At 38.2% G+C, this 15,141-nt stretch overlaps 1 protein-coding gene across 16 annotated transcripts in view; it reads left to right on the forward strand.

Moving 5' to 3' along the window:
• The window catches only part of MYCBP2 (MYC binding protein 2), a 333,902-nt gene that overhangs the window by 224,571 nt on the left and 94,190 nt on the right, over positions 1–15,141 (forward strand). For all 16 annotated transcript variants that reach the window (XM_066236389.1, XM_066236395.1, XM_066236388.1 and 13 more), the window contains 2 exons: positions 6,993–7,208; positions 12,504–12,559. In XM_066236389.1, coding sequence (XP_066092486.1) covers positions 6,993–7,208; positions 12,504–12,559 — 272 coding nt within the window. The remainder of the gene's footprint in view (positions 1–6,992; positions 7,209–12,503; positions 12,560–15,141) is intronic.

The raw sequence follows: 15,141 nt of genomic DNA on the forward strand, positions 1-15,141 counted from the left end.
GTTTTATTAATTTTTTCTATAATTTTTCTGTTCTCTATTTCATTTATTTCTGCTCTGATTTTTATTATCTGCTTTCTTCAGCTGGTTTTGGGTTGTCTTTGTTTTTCTTTTTCCAGTTCCTTAAGGTGTGAAGTTAAGTGGTTCACTTGGGCTCTCTCTTGTTTGTTCATATATGCCTGAAGTGATTTGAACTTCCCTCTTATCGCTGCTTTTGCTGCATCCCATAGATCCTGATATGTTGTATTGTCATTTTCCTTTGTCTGTATATATCTTTTGATCTCTGCACTTATTTCTTCTTTGACCCATTCATTTTTTAAAAGTATGTTGTTTAGTTTCCACATTTTTGTGGGGGTTTTATCCTCTTTTTTGCAGTTGAATTCTAGTTTCAAGGCTTTATGATCAGAAAATATGCTTGGTACAACTTCGATTTTTCTGAATTTGCTGATGTTATTTTTGTGGCCCAACATATGGTCAATTCTTGAGAATGATCCATGTATTGTACACTGGAGAAAAATTTATACTCTGTCACTTAGGGATGAAATGTCCTGTAGATCAGTGATTTTCAACCTTTTTTGAGCCTCGGCATATTTTTTACATTTACAAAATCTTGGGGCACACCACCTACCAAAATGGCACTCTAACACAGTATATATTATACATATAGGTAATAATATAGTTTCTAAATGTATTTATACTCACACCTGACCATGTCTCACGGCACACTAGTATGCTGCGGCACACTGGTTGAAAAACACTGCTGTAGCTGTCAATCATATCCAGGTGCTCTCGTGTTTTGTTTACGGCCTATATATCTTTATTGATTCTCTGTTTGGATAAGCGATCTAGAGCCATCAGCGGTGTATTGAGGTCTCCAAGTATGACTGTATTTTTGTCAGTTTTTTTTTAAGGTCAATAAGTAGCTGTCATATATTTAGGTGCTCCTTGGTTTGGTGCATATATATTAAGAATTGTTATGTCTTCTTGATTCAGCATCCCCTGAATCATTATGAAATGACATTTTTTTTTTGTCTCTGAGTACTTTTGCTGTCTTGTAGTCAGCATTATCAGATATGAGTATTACTATGCCTGCTTTTTTTTGGATGTTATTTGCTTGGGGTATTGTTTCCAGCCTTTCACTTTGAATTTGTTTTTATTGTTGTTGCTTAGATGAGTTTCTTGTTGGCAGCATACAGTTGGATTTTCTTTTTTAATCCATTCTGCTACTCTTTGAGTTTAATTTATTAGTGAGTTTAATCTGTTTACATTTAGTGTACTTATTTATAGGTGTGGGTTCCCTATTGCCATTTTATACGTTGCTTTCTGTCAGTTTTGTGTCTTGTTTGATTCTTCTCTTTTGTTTTTCTGTCCTTTGTTTTTGTTTGGTTGTATTCCATACTTCTTTCCTCTGTTGCTGTCTTTTTTAAATCATGTGCTTCTGTTGTGGTTTTTTCAAAGTTGGTTACCATTAAGTAATGAAAAGGGTTCTTACCCTGTTCATTGTAATGCACTATCTTGTGAGTACTTCTGTACTCCATTGTCCTTTGCTACTGTTAATTTTCATCTTCTCCCCCCCTTTTTTTTTTTTTTGTTGTCACAGTTTAAATTTGGTTTTATTGTTTTCTTGGTAGAGCTTTTACCTGTTGTTTTGTTTTGTTCTTTGTATCTGGTTGGAAAATGCCCTTTAGTAATTCCTGGAGTGGGGGTTTTCTGATGATAAATTCCATCATCTTCTCTGTATCTGTGAATGTTTTTATTTCTCCTTCATATTTGAAGGATAGCTTTGATGGGTATAGTATTCGTGGCTGGAAGTTCCTGAGAGGACTTTTAATATTGGGTTCCACTCTCTTCTAGCTTGTAGAGTTTCTGTTTCGAAATCTGATGATAATCTAATGGGCCTTCCTTTATATATTGTATTCTTCTTTTCCCTGGCTGCCTTGAGAATTTTTTCTTTGCAGTTGGTTTGTGCCAATTTCATTATGATGTGCCTTGGAGTAGGTTTGTTGGGGTTAAGAAAACTCAGAGTTCTGTTTGCTTCTTGAATTTGAGGCTTTAGTTCTTTCTACAGGCTTGGGAAGTTCTCATCTATTATTTCTTTGAGTATGTTCTCCGTTCCATTTTCTCTCTCTTCTCCCTCTGATATACCTGTTATTCTTATGTTATTCTTTTTGATGGAGTCAGACAATTCCTGTAGGGCTTTCTCATTTTTTTTATTTTTGAGTCTCTTTCTTTTTCTCTCTGTTGTGCCTCAAGTTGCTTGTCTTCTATTTCACTAATCCTACCTTCTATCTGTCCTGTTCTATTAGTTAAGCTTGTTACCTCATTTTTCACCTTGTGAATTGAGTTTTTCATCTCTGTTTGATTTGTTTTTATAGTTTCAATTTCCTTGGTAATATATTCTTTGTGTTCATTGAGTTGTTTTCTGAGCTCCCTAAATTGCCTTTCTGTGTTTTCTTGTATATCTCTGAGTATTTTTAGGATTTCTAATTTAAATTCTCTGTCATTTAGCTCCAAGGTTTCCAATATATTAAATATTTTCTCCATAGATTTTTCCTCATCTATCTGTGCTACCTCTCTGTCTTTTGTATCCATGATACTCGATTTCCTTTTCCTTAATGGCATCTGAGGGTGGTTTTGTTGATAGTACTAATGAGAATTAATAAAGAATGAAAAGTTAAAAAAATAAAAATATTATTATTTCTCCCCCCCCCTTTTTTTCACTCCTTCCCTCTCCGCTCCTTCTTGAGACAATCTTGTGGTGAACTGTGAATTATATTGTGCTAAATAGAACCACAACTACCTATAATGGAGGGCCTGCGTTGGGGAGAAGTGATAAAGGGGCAAAAAAAAGGGTTTATGGTCCCACAAAATGCAAAAAAGGAAAAAATTTGGGTCAAGAATAAAATGATTTGCTTTTAGGTGATGGTTAACTAAGAGATATAATGAGAGGAATAAGAGGGAGACAGGAAAAATGGGAAAAAATGAAAGAATTACTATTTTATTTAGTGGAGCAAAAATTAGATAAAATGGAGAGCCAGAGTTGGGAGCACTGCTAGTGAGTTAAAAAAGCAAAGTAAGAAACCCCCAAAGCAGCACTAAGAAAAAATTGAGTCCCAAATAAAATAAATTGTTCATGATTGAGGATTGAATGAGAGGAAAAGTAAAGGAGAAAGAAGAAACTAATATAGAGGGAGAAAAAAAGAAAGAGGAAAATACAAAGAGAAGATAAAAGAACAAAAGTAGAGAGACAGAGAGAATTAAGGGTTTTGGAGTGCAACCCTCACAGAGAGAAAGGAAGAGGAAAGGAAAGATAATGAGAGATGTAACACTTATGGGTAGTGTCGTTCAAGGAGAGGAGAGAGTAAGACCGGCAGAGAGTTAAACGACCAAATTGGAAAAGGAAGGAAATAATCAAGAGAAGAAATAAGAGAAACAAACGAACAAATATAATAAAATGGGATAGGTTATAAAGTCTGTGGATTATTCTTGATTTTGAGAGGTTATCTTCTTGCTTTTTCTTTTCTCTCCCTCTTCCTGGTCGGTGACTCTGTACCCCGGGTTCTGCCCCTGTGGCACGCTTAGGTAGAGGTTTGCAGTTGATAAGTCTCTGTGGCGATGTCATATATTGGGCTTCAGTCTCGTTAGCAGTCGAGGCTCATTAGCATTTGCACGTTCCGACAATGAGAGAGTTTGTGTTCCTGGAGCCTCTCTCCTAGTCTTTCCTTCCAGAATTAGCAGCCTGATGATTCAGCTATGGGGTTGCTGCTGCCTCTGCCTGGGGAGTAAGAGGCTCAAAGAGCTGGCAAATCCCCACTCTATTCCCACTCAGCGCAGAGCTCTGGGTAAGGCTCTGTCAGTCAGAGCCGCTCGCATAATCTGGCAGGGCTGGGAGCCAATTGTTTTCATGGTGCCTTTCTATGTGCCTCTAGGCACATCCCGAATGCCTCAGCACTCTGTGGGACCCCTTTCCCCAGGCTTTTGGCACTTTGTAACCTGTTTTGGCTGGGTAGAAGATGCCCTTGTCGCTGTTTGCAAAGCAGGAGGACTTACAAGCTGCCAAATCCCTCTTTTTAACATATAGCCCTGAGTATGCAAGCTCTGCAAATCAGAGGTTGCCCCTTCCCCTATGTGCATAGCATAACAAGAGGTACTAAAAAATATCTCCCCTCTTGTCTTAGATCGCTGACCTGAGAGAGAGCTTGTCAGTTAGGGTCGCATAGGTCAGTTGGGAGGCGAGCAGACTGTGGGTTAAGCTAATCCTTCACGGGTCTGTTAGCTTATATGTCTGGGTGAGGCGCCCTTCCCGCCTGGAGAAGTTCAAGCGTAGGGAATCTCACTTTTGTAACCTGCTTTTCAGGGCACAGGGTCAGTGACACTGAGACTCTGGTCACAGCCCACGCAAAGGCCTCTGACTCTGCCCCTCTGTCCGGGAACATGGGCGCCCACTCCTGGGAGAATCTCTCGCCCACTATCTGAGCTCGCCGACCAGGATATAGGGCCGGCTGCCTCGTTGGCTGCCTCTCACCCTGGGTAATGTGCCCTGCCCACCAGGAGAAGTTCCAGCGTTGGGAATTTTGCTCCCGGCTCCTTCCCCGTGCGCTGCTTTTTCAGGGCACAGGGGCAACCCCCGAGACTCCAGATTCAGCCCACAGAAAGGCCTCTCACTCTGTCCTTCTGTCCGGTAACAGGGGCACCCACTCCCAGGGGAATCTCTCACCCACTACTGGCGCTCGGCGACCAGAATATCAGGCCGGCTGCCTCTCACTCTGGGTGAGGCGCTCCGCCTGCACGGGAAAATTCGAGCATAGAGAATTTCACTCCCACTCACTCCTCGTGCGCCACTTTTCAGGGCACAGGGGCGACCCTGAAACTCTGGTTTCGACCCACACAAAGGCCTCTGACTCTGCCCCTCTGTCCGGTAACATGGGTGCCCACTCCCAGAGCTCTAGGAGGAGTCTTTCACACACTGTGCACACCGACCAGGAGATCGGGGCGGATGGCTGCTCACTTGTTTTCCTTTGTCTGGGTTTGGTGCGAGCGTTAGCTTGTGTTGACTGGGTTGCCACAAGCACAGTTTTTCCTCGGCTTGGATGTCCGTGCCACAGCCTGGTTCTGACGTTTGTGCCGCAGCCTGGTACTATTCACACCCTATGCCCCCCTTAGTTCCTATACTCTGAGTTCCCAGTGAAAACAGCCCTTATTTAGGTTAGTGAGAAAGGCAGAGTGTTTCTTCCTCCGTCTTATTTCCTTCGGGGTTGATTATATATTTAGTCAATTTTTCGCTCGATCATACCTTTGCATTTAGTGTGGAACTTCTGGAGGCTCCAAGGATAGATTTTTCTGTCTCTGGTTGAAGATCTTGTTGAATTTTGGGGGAGATTTATCGGTATCGCTTATTACGACGCCATTTCTCTGACATCACTCCCTAAAAAACTTTTATGCAACTACTTAATCAAAATGCATTATTAATAGATATGGTTTGAGGTTAGATTTCCACTTTAAAACTTGAATTTTGGGAAAATACTTGTAAATAAAATTTTACATATTTGGAAATTATTAAATAGACAATGAATTAATAAAACATGAATTTCTTTTCCTGGTACTAGGACCCCTTGCTCCTTAGAGGGGACCTCAACAGCCAAGAAAGATAGCCCTTCCTGATTTTTAACTGCCACACAGGGGTGTGGTGGGAGAGCTTTCTGTGTCTCCATCCCTCCTATTGTTACATCAGAACAGCAAGAAACAAACGTCTTGCCACACAATCAATTAGCCAAATTAAGAAATTAGGAGTCTTTAATTAGCCGGCTACTTGGACTACATGGAAACCCAAGTTGTTCAAATCAGTGCAGCCCCAACTGCAGTTTGGAGTTAAGTTTTATAGGAAGAATTACTTACATACTGATTGAGGAATAGGGAGGTGGAGAAAGCATAGCAGTACGACAAAGCAGTGAAACAAGCTTTCTTGCAATGTTTATCTGTAGAGTTAATTCAGAGAGAAACATTCTGAGAACACCTGCTATTTCAAAGCTAGTCCAAGGCCACAGTCTGGGAAACCAGACTCAAGGCCAAGAACAAGGAGTAACTTATTTTCAGAAAAAATTATTTCTGCTAAAAGTCTTTGTCTTAGAGAAAGTAAATTTTTGCCAAAAATTATTCATGTTAAGATCCTTTCTTTTCCACACTTCACTATCAGTCTGTTGTGGCTTTCCTATATCCTTAATTATAGAACTTCTGTTCAGCTAGATTTCAGGCGGTTTTGAGTGATGGATCTGTAGTTCAGTTGTAATTTTCATGCGGTTGTGGGAGGATGCAAGTACTGCATTTATCTACATTGCCCTCTTGACCAGAATCCATATATCTGTTCTTTGCATCTTTACAGTGAAGTAGATGAAAGATAGCCTCATTTTACTAAAGAGGTTGAGTTTTAAAGTTTAATTAGATTGCTTTTCAAATAGCTTATGTTGGTGACAGAGATATCCAAAATTATTCTTTCTGCACTAGAATAAATGAACATCTTTAGGCTTTTAAATATAAGATTTGTTTGATTGTTTTAATTAAGATGTCTTCTGCAGAATAGTACAGTTAAAATTGATATTAACACTTCAAAGTATGTGAAGATTGTGGGAAAATATTTATACTTGAATTACCAGATAGAATAATTTTAGTTCCTTCAAGAATTCAGTGTAGATTCATTCTGTTATTTAATCCTTTGTTGTACTATATTAGTGGTAGCATTTATTTTTATTTTATGTTTTAATATTTATGATTATTCAAAAAAACAAAGGCCTGTCTTTTATACTGTGTTCAGGATCTATATTATTGATCTATATCAAGGTTATTCTGGCACTATTATTTAAGCATTTAAGGGGAATGTTCAAGGTGAAACAATCATAACAATATTTATAGAATTTTAAGTCAGTAATTGTAAATTGCTTCTTTTCATGTGTCACAATTATATAATAGTAATATTTGGTTTCTTTAATAATCATGGATAGGTGGAAGTGAAAGCTGTTCCTGTTTCTCAAAAGAAACCATCTGTACAACAAGAACAAGTAAAGAAACCTCAAAGGATTCCTGGCAGTCCTTCCATAACAGCTGTATCTTCTAACACTGACATGACTTTTGGTGGACTGGCATCACCAAAGCTGGATGTTTCGTATGAACCAATGATAGTGAAGGAGGCTCGATATATTGCCATAACAATGATGAAGGTAATTTATTTTACTTATCTGAAAAATTTTATTTTTCACCATTTATTCATTTAACAAACAATTTAGTCACTCAAAATCAGACATTAATTATATGTCTACAGTAGCGATGTTTTATCTTTTTTATCACATGGCACACATAAACTAATTACTAAAATTCTGTCACACACCAAAAAATGTTATCTTTTCTGCTGATCGGACAAAAAAAAATAAGTGTAATTTTGATTCATTCACACCAGATGGCTGTTGTTGTGTTGGCTGGTGTCATTTTTTTATTTGTCTTTTTATTTGACAGTTTCTAAGGGAAGAGCAGTCAGTACCCCTAACTGTAAATGTCAGGTGTCAATGTTTTCAGAATTCTTGCGGCACAGCAGTGTGGTGCAGCATGCCTGTTGAAAGTCGCTGATAAGATATGCTGACCTGTGGACTACAGAGTTGTCAAAATAGATTCAAGAGATATTTAGGCTCACTAGAACTTGATGGATAATGAGATGAGGTAAAGAGAGAGAGAGAGATAGGGAGTAAAAAAATTTGAACTTCAGTAGTGAGATTGATAATGTTGGAAGAGGGGTAGCTTTTGGTTGAGGAAGATAACAGTTGGGGATATAGTGAGTTTAGCTGTCTCTGAACTAGCCATATGAAGAGAGAGAGAGAGAGAGAGATATGGAAATGTGATTACAAACCTGAAATGATCACAGTCTGACCTCAAGAAAAGAGGTTCAGAATAATTAGCACTTGGATTGCTCATGAAGATACATATCTACTTTCATGAGTGAAAGAAAAGTTCCATACAGGATCCTGAGAAAACCATTATCAGTAATTCTCAAATTCTTATCTACATCAAATACATAAACAATTAGCTAATTAATGTAAGAAAACAAACATGTTTATATCAGAATTACCCGAAGCACTTATTTTAAAAGAAGATCTTTCGGTCACCCAAAGATTTAGATTCATAGATCTAGGGAGCGATTCAAGAATTTACATATAAAACAAATATATAGAGTGATTCAAGTTCAAAACCTAAACTTTGAGATAGACAGATTTACAAGATGAATAAGAAAAAGAAAGGAGATGAAAAGGAAAAAATAAAAAATATACACCAATACTAATAAGAATACCAGCCAAAGAGGTGAGGCATAAACTAGGAGCAGTGTTTACTGTTGGCATTTTTACCACCACTTTACATATAGAAACTCATTTAATCCTCACCACCACAACATATATTCTGTGTTTATTCCCATTTTACATATGTGGAAACTGAAGTACGGAGAGGTCAGGTAACTTATCTAAAGCTGGGAGTCTGACTCCAGATTTAATTTTCCTAACTGCTTTCCCCAGCTACATATGGCATGTCTTGTAAGTCAAGGAAAGCAGTTTGAGAAGGGTTAACAATATTATCCTGCAGAAGTGAAGTTTTGAAAAGGATCTAGCAACAATGAATTCATCAGTGATCTCGGCAATAGCAGTGTTAGAGGCATAGTGGGTAGATGAAGAAGAAGTAAAAATAGCTAAAGACAAAATGAGTATAGTCTTTCAAGATGTTTGGTTATAAAGAGGAAATGGAATTGAATAAAAATTTTTGCATTGGGGATCGAATATAGAAAGACTTATGTGTTTTAATACTGGTAAGGAGACAATTGAAAGGAAAAAAAACCATGAAGATAGTCTGAGAGACATAAAAATAATACCTAGAGTTCAGGAAGAGAAATTACCCTTAAATAGGAGGAATTATGGCCTCTATTCCTCTACCAAGAAAGGGAAAAGAAAGTAATTATTACAGATGCTAGTAAGTCTGTAGGTTTATAGCTGACAGAATTACTTACAATAATAATTGTATCTTTACGTTGGAGAGAGACATAATCTTACGGTGAAGATTTTGAAATGGGTAAAAGTGAAACAGTCATTATAGAGAATTAAAGAGAACTGATTAGAAAGATTTTTCAGATGTCCTTGAAGAATCAGTTGAAATTGAAGATCACACAGTGCAGTATGAGTCATATGAATATGGGTAAGATAATCATTTGGATTGATTCAGCATAGAATATCGCCATCTAGTTTAACAAATGAAGAGTGGAAGAAGGGAATTGAGCATTTGGTGATTTGGAAAAGAAGATGGATGAAGATTCTGAGAGAGAAAATGCAGTGAGTGAGAAGGACTCGAAATCTAAAAATTGATATAGTTGCCTGACCAGGCGGTGGCGCAGTGGATGGAGCATCGGACTGGGATGCAGAAGGACCCAGGTTCGAGACCCTGGGGTTGCCAGCTTGAGCGCGGGTTCATCTAGCTTGAGCAAAAAAGCTCACTAGCATGGACCGAAGGTCGCTGGCTCGAGCAAGGGGTTACTCAGTCTGCTGAAGGCCCGCGGTCATGGCCCATATGACAGGGCAATCAATGAACAACTACTGTGTCGCAACGAAAAACTGATGATTGATGCTTCTCATCTCTTTCCATTCCTGTCTGTCTGTCCCTCCCTATCTATCCCTCTATCTGACTCACTCTCTGTCCCTGTAAAAAAAAAAAAAAATTTGATATAGTAGAGGTTATTAAAGCAGAAAACTGAGCAGGCATTGCATTTTGATAATTCTGAGTAAGATGACAGGTCTGTGACTTTTGATGAGTAGTTGAAATAAATTTACATTTAAGAGTATTGACAATGAGAAAATGGAGGAAATGAAAAGCTGGACATTTAGGATGAATTGTTCATTGACTATTAAAGAATTCAAAGCTAAACATTCTCATGTATTTCACTTTTTTTTGTATTTTTCTGAAGTTGGAAACGGGAGGCAGTCAGACAGACTCCTGCATGCGCCTGACTAGGATCCACCCGGCACGCTCACCAGGGGGCGATGCTCTGCTGCGACCAGAGCCATTCTATGCCTGAGGCAGAGGCCATGGAGCCATCCTCAGTGCCCGGGCCATCTTTGCTCCAGTGGAGCCTCGGCTGCGGGAGGGGAAGAGAGAGACAGAGAGAAAGGAGAGGGGGAGGGGTGGAGAAGCAGATGGGTGCTTCTCCTGTGTGCCCTGGCCAGGAATCGAACCCGGGACTCCTGCACGCCAGGCCGATGCTCTACCACTGAGCCAACTGGCCAGGGCCTGTATTTCACTTTTTATTTAAGATATTTAATTTCTGATCTCCTTAACTCCATAATCATTCTTTTAGTTTCCTATAAACATGCTTCCATTTGTATAATTTCTTTTGAAAATCTAGTTACAAGAACTGAATGCAGCCTGACCTGTGGTGGTGCAGTGGATAAAGTGTCAACCTGGAAACGCTAAGGTTGCTGGTTCAAAACCCTGGGCTTGCCTGGTCAAGGCACATATGGGAGTTGATGCTTTCTGCTCCTCCCCCTGTTCTCTCTCTCTCTCTCTCTCTCTCTCTCTCTCTCCCCCCCCCCATCTCTATAATCAATAAATAAAATCTTAAAAAAAAAAAAAGAACTGAATGTAATATTTCAAGAATGTTCTGAGTAGCCCAGGATTAAAGCATTTATAGAATACAATTCCCCTGTCTTTTTAGGATACGAATTCATGTTCTAGGAGAGAGGGTTTTCTTATATTAACCATTCACAGGTACTATGTGCTATCCAGTAGTGAGACAAATTTTGTGAAGGATTAAAAAATGAAATGTGATTTCATTATAATGCTATATTTATTATAATTTCTAATCATAATATAGCCATTATTAAATATTACTATGTATTTGAAGGAAAGTGGAAGTAGAAAACTCAAGATCTGTAAGCCTGTGTTTTTCTACTGTTAACACCATTGTAATCTTGCTAGACTTAGCCTTAAGTTACATTTTTCTCATTTAACTTTGTAGTAGGTAAAGACAGCTATATTATTTCTAAACCACTTTTGAGAATAGACAGGGTGGGGAAAAAATGAGGCTTGTGAGCAGTGTGGGGATGCTTTTCTCTACTAAGTACAGTTAAGTCTTTAAGTATTTCAAGCCTGACCAGGCGGTGGCACAGTGGATAGAGCATCAGACTGGGATGTGGAGGACCCAGGTTTGAGACCCCTGAGGTCACCAGCTTGAGCGTGGGCTCATCTGGTTTGAGCAAAGCTCACCAGCTTGGACCCAAGGTCGCTGGCTCGAGCAAGGGGTCATTCGGTCTGCTGAAGGCCCCACTCGGTCTGCAGTCAAGGCACATATGAGAAAGCAATCAATGAACAACTAAGGTGTTGCAACAAAAAAATGATTGATGCTTCTCATCTCTCTCCGTTCCTGTCTGTCTGTTCCTATCTATCCCTCTCTCTGACTCTCTCTCTGTCTCTGTAAAAAAATTAATTAATTAATTAATTAATTAATTAAGTATTTCACTGTATAACTGTTTCATCATTGTCCTGTCTCCTGTTTTGGGCATTTAAATTGTTTCTAGTTTTTTCCACTATTATAAACTGTACTGAACTAAACATCTTTATGTTTCCTTTTGTATGTGAGCAACCATTTTTTTTTCCTCTAGGATACATATCTTGAAGTAGAATTGCTGGATTGTAGGACATAGCTGTCTTCAGCTTATTAAATATAACCAAAACTTACACTCCCCACCAGTATTGTATCAAAGTGCTAGGTACTTAAGATTCTCATTAGCAATTGGTTCTTACTAACACAATTTGATAACTGTAATATAATTATTTTGCTGTTTTAGTTTGCATTTCTTTGATTCCCAATCTAATAGAGTAACTTCTTAAAATGTTTATTGGCCTATCACATTGATTTTCTTCACTGACTTGTCTTTAATCACTTTTCTATTGTATTGTTTCTCTCTTGTATTGATTTATTAATGATATGCTGGTATATTCCATCTCGGTTATGTGAATTACAAATTCATTTCTCCCAGGTGAAGGCTTATCTTTGCCCTTTTTTTTATAATGCCTTTGTTTTGAAAAAATTTAATATTTAAATTTTAGATTTTTTCTGAATTTATAGATGGTGTTGTTAGTTACATTTGGGTTTTTAACACACCTAGAATTTTTTTTTTGTAAATTGTGTGATGTAGCTGCATATTTTAAAATACTGATAAACAGCCCTGGCCGGATGGCTCAGTTGGTTAGAGCATCGTCCTAAAGTGCAGAGGTTGCCAGTTCGATTCCTGGTCAGTGCACATACAGGAATAGATTTATGTTCCTGTCTCTCTCTCTCTCTCTCAAATAAATAAATAAATAATTTTTTTAAATAAAAATAAAATACAGATAAACATTTATCTCAGCACCATTTATTGAATGGTCTGTCCTTGAATTAATCAAGAATGTTTCTAATGATTTTGTGATTTTTACTGGTCTCTTTCTTAAAGGTTTATGAAAATTACTCATTTGAGGAACTACGTTTTGCATCACCAACTCCTAAGAGGTAAGGATGCTTTCTTCAGTGCGTAGCCAAAGAATGTGTTATCAACTGCTTACAGTCAAAATTATCCTGCATTTTAACTTTATTTTCCTTAAATAAATATTTTATAGTATTTTTTTTAATTTTCAGCAGAGATATAATACAGTTTTTATAATGTATAGAATTGCATATATAATTCAGCTATAGTACTTTCAATGTGTTACATAATATTAAGGTAATACAGAAAGAATAATATCTAAAACATATTATTTGGCTTGTTTAGGGCTAGTTTTTTTTTTCTGTTTTTGCTTCCTTCTCTCCATCTAATGAGCTGCAGAGTGATTTCAGTATATTTTTGATTATGAGGTCTTAATTTTTCAGCCCCTGAGTAATTCTGTTAAATCAAGATTTAAGCAACTTTTTTTACTTACTATTTTTTTGCTGGGGAAGAAATTTTTTTTTTTTTTTTCATTTTTCTGAAGCTGGAAACGGGGAGAGACAGTCAGACAGACTCCCGCATGCGGCCGACCGGGATCCACCCGGCACGCCCACCATGGGGCAACGCTCTGCCCACCAGGGGGCGATGCTCTGCCCATCCTGGGCGTCGCCATGTTGCGACCAGAGCCACTCTAGCGCCTGAGGTAGAGGCCACAGAGCCATCCCCAGCGCCCGGGCCATCTTTGCTCCAATGGAGCCTTGGCTGCGGGAGGGGAAGAGAGAGACAGGGAGGAAGGCGCGGCGGAGAGGTGGAGAAGCAAATGGGCGCTTCTCCTGTGTGCCCTGGCCGGGAATCGAACCCGGGTCCTCCACACACTAGGCCGATGCTCTACCGCTGAGCCAACCGGCCAGGGCGGGAAGAAATTTTTAAAGTAGATGCCAGGAAAAAAATTTAGGTGGATTATAGTTTAGAAAGACCACCTTCATAGAATTTAGTAAAAGCTCCAAAGTAAATCTGAAAAAACATAATTACTTACATTTTATTGTATCATATATCACATTACTTAGTAGAAATTAACAGGTTACTATGACTTTTTGGATATGTATGCAAAGTAGAGTTTTAATGCATAGTTTAGAGAGTTTTTGTCAATAGTCAATTTTTAAGAATATATCTTTGTCTATAAATAAATAGAATTTTGTTTCTCTATACATGTAGAAGTATATAATTTTTATAAAATAAATGTGAACTGTATAGTTGTACAGCATGTTAAATAAGAATAAATTGGCCATTTTTCAGTAATTAGGTTTTCATATACAATGGGTATTTTAAAGTTAATTAAGATAGTTTTTTATTTAAGTAAATACATTTATTTGTTCAGTAGTATTGAGCATCTTCTCTAGAACATACTGATAGAGGTTCTGGCCTAGTTTATAAACCAGATAGACAAGGTGCTGCTTCTCATAGCATTTATATTCCTGTAGAGAAACAGACTAGAAATAAATAAACAAAATGGTAATAATAAATAAGGTTACATGATAGTGATGTGGTTGGAGAAAGTTTATTCTAGGCAGAGAAAATCTGGTGTGGATGGAGCTTTAAATTTGTCTGAGGAACAGAAAGCTAGTGGACTAGAGAATAGTGAGCAAGAACAGAAAGGATCGAAGATGACAACAGAGAACTATATAATGGCACAGTATAAAGAGATTGGTAGGCTATTTTTAAGGAGTTTGTATTTTCAAACGAACTTATTTGGAGAGTTTTAAGCAGGGGAGTGATAATAATCTTACTTATATTTTGAAATACCATTTTTGCTACTCTCTAGAGAATGAGTTATAGGGGATCAAGAGTGAGAACAGAGAAATTAGTTTGACCATTAAGTAGCTTGAACTAGAAGTAGAATAGAATTGGCAGTGGAAATGAAGAAGTGGATGAGTTTGGGGTATAATTAGAAGGTAGAGTCAACAACCTTTGCTGCTAGAATAGAAATAGGAGGTGAAGGAAAGATCAAGAATAATTGTGGATTTCTTCAGCATCAGCATTAGTATAGTGTATATTACAGTTTAGGGATTGGCCAGCTTTGGCCTGCACACCACTTTGGGCCTGTTTTTGTAGGTAAAGTTGTATTAGAACACAGTCTTGTTCATGAGTTTATATGTTGTCTATGGCTTCTTTCCCACTACAATGTAGTAATTGTGACAGAAAGTATCATTACAGATTGACTCCCAGACATAAATTATGATTTTTACAAGGATCAAAAGCCTGAGAAATTAAGAAGCCTTTATTTTTCCCGTTTTGTTTTACTGGGTGGTGGGTGCAGTGAGTGGGGAATAAGAGTTCTTTGGATATATTGTAGCTGAGATGCCAAGGTGCCTCTCAGTCAGTAGTGATATTTCCAGTTACCTTGGTGGGCGGTAGCAGAACAACCCAACTCACCGCGATTGGCCCACCATGTAAGCTGGAACGCCCACTAGTGGGCAGGAGGGACCAGGTTGACCAGCACGGCAAAAGTGGGCTGTTTTTAAAAAAAAGTTAGCCATCACGGAACTAGAGAGATGCTATTCAAAGATAAAAGAAACCCTAGAACCAAATCCTGGGTTGTTCTTTATTTAAAAAGTGATCAAAGAAGTAGAGCCAACAAAACACTGAGAGGGCGTGGCTAGTGAGAGGA

The sequence above is a fragment of the Saccopteryx bilineata genome, chromosome 6 (assembly GCF_036850765.1).
Source record: "Saccopteryx bilineata isolate mSacBil1 chromosome 6, mSacBil1_pri_phased_curated, whole genome shotgun sequence".
Classification (NCBI taxonomy): Eukaryota; Metazoa; Chordata; class Mammalia; order Chiroptera; family Emballonuridae; genus Saccopteryx; species Saccopteryx bilineata.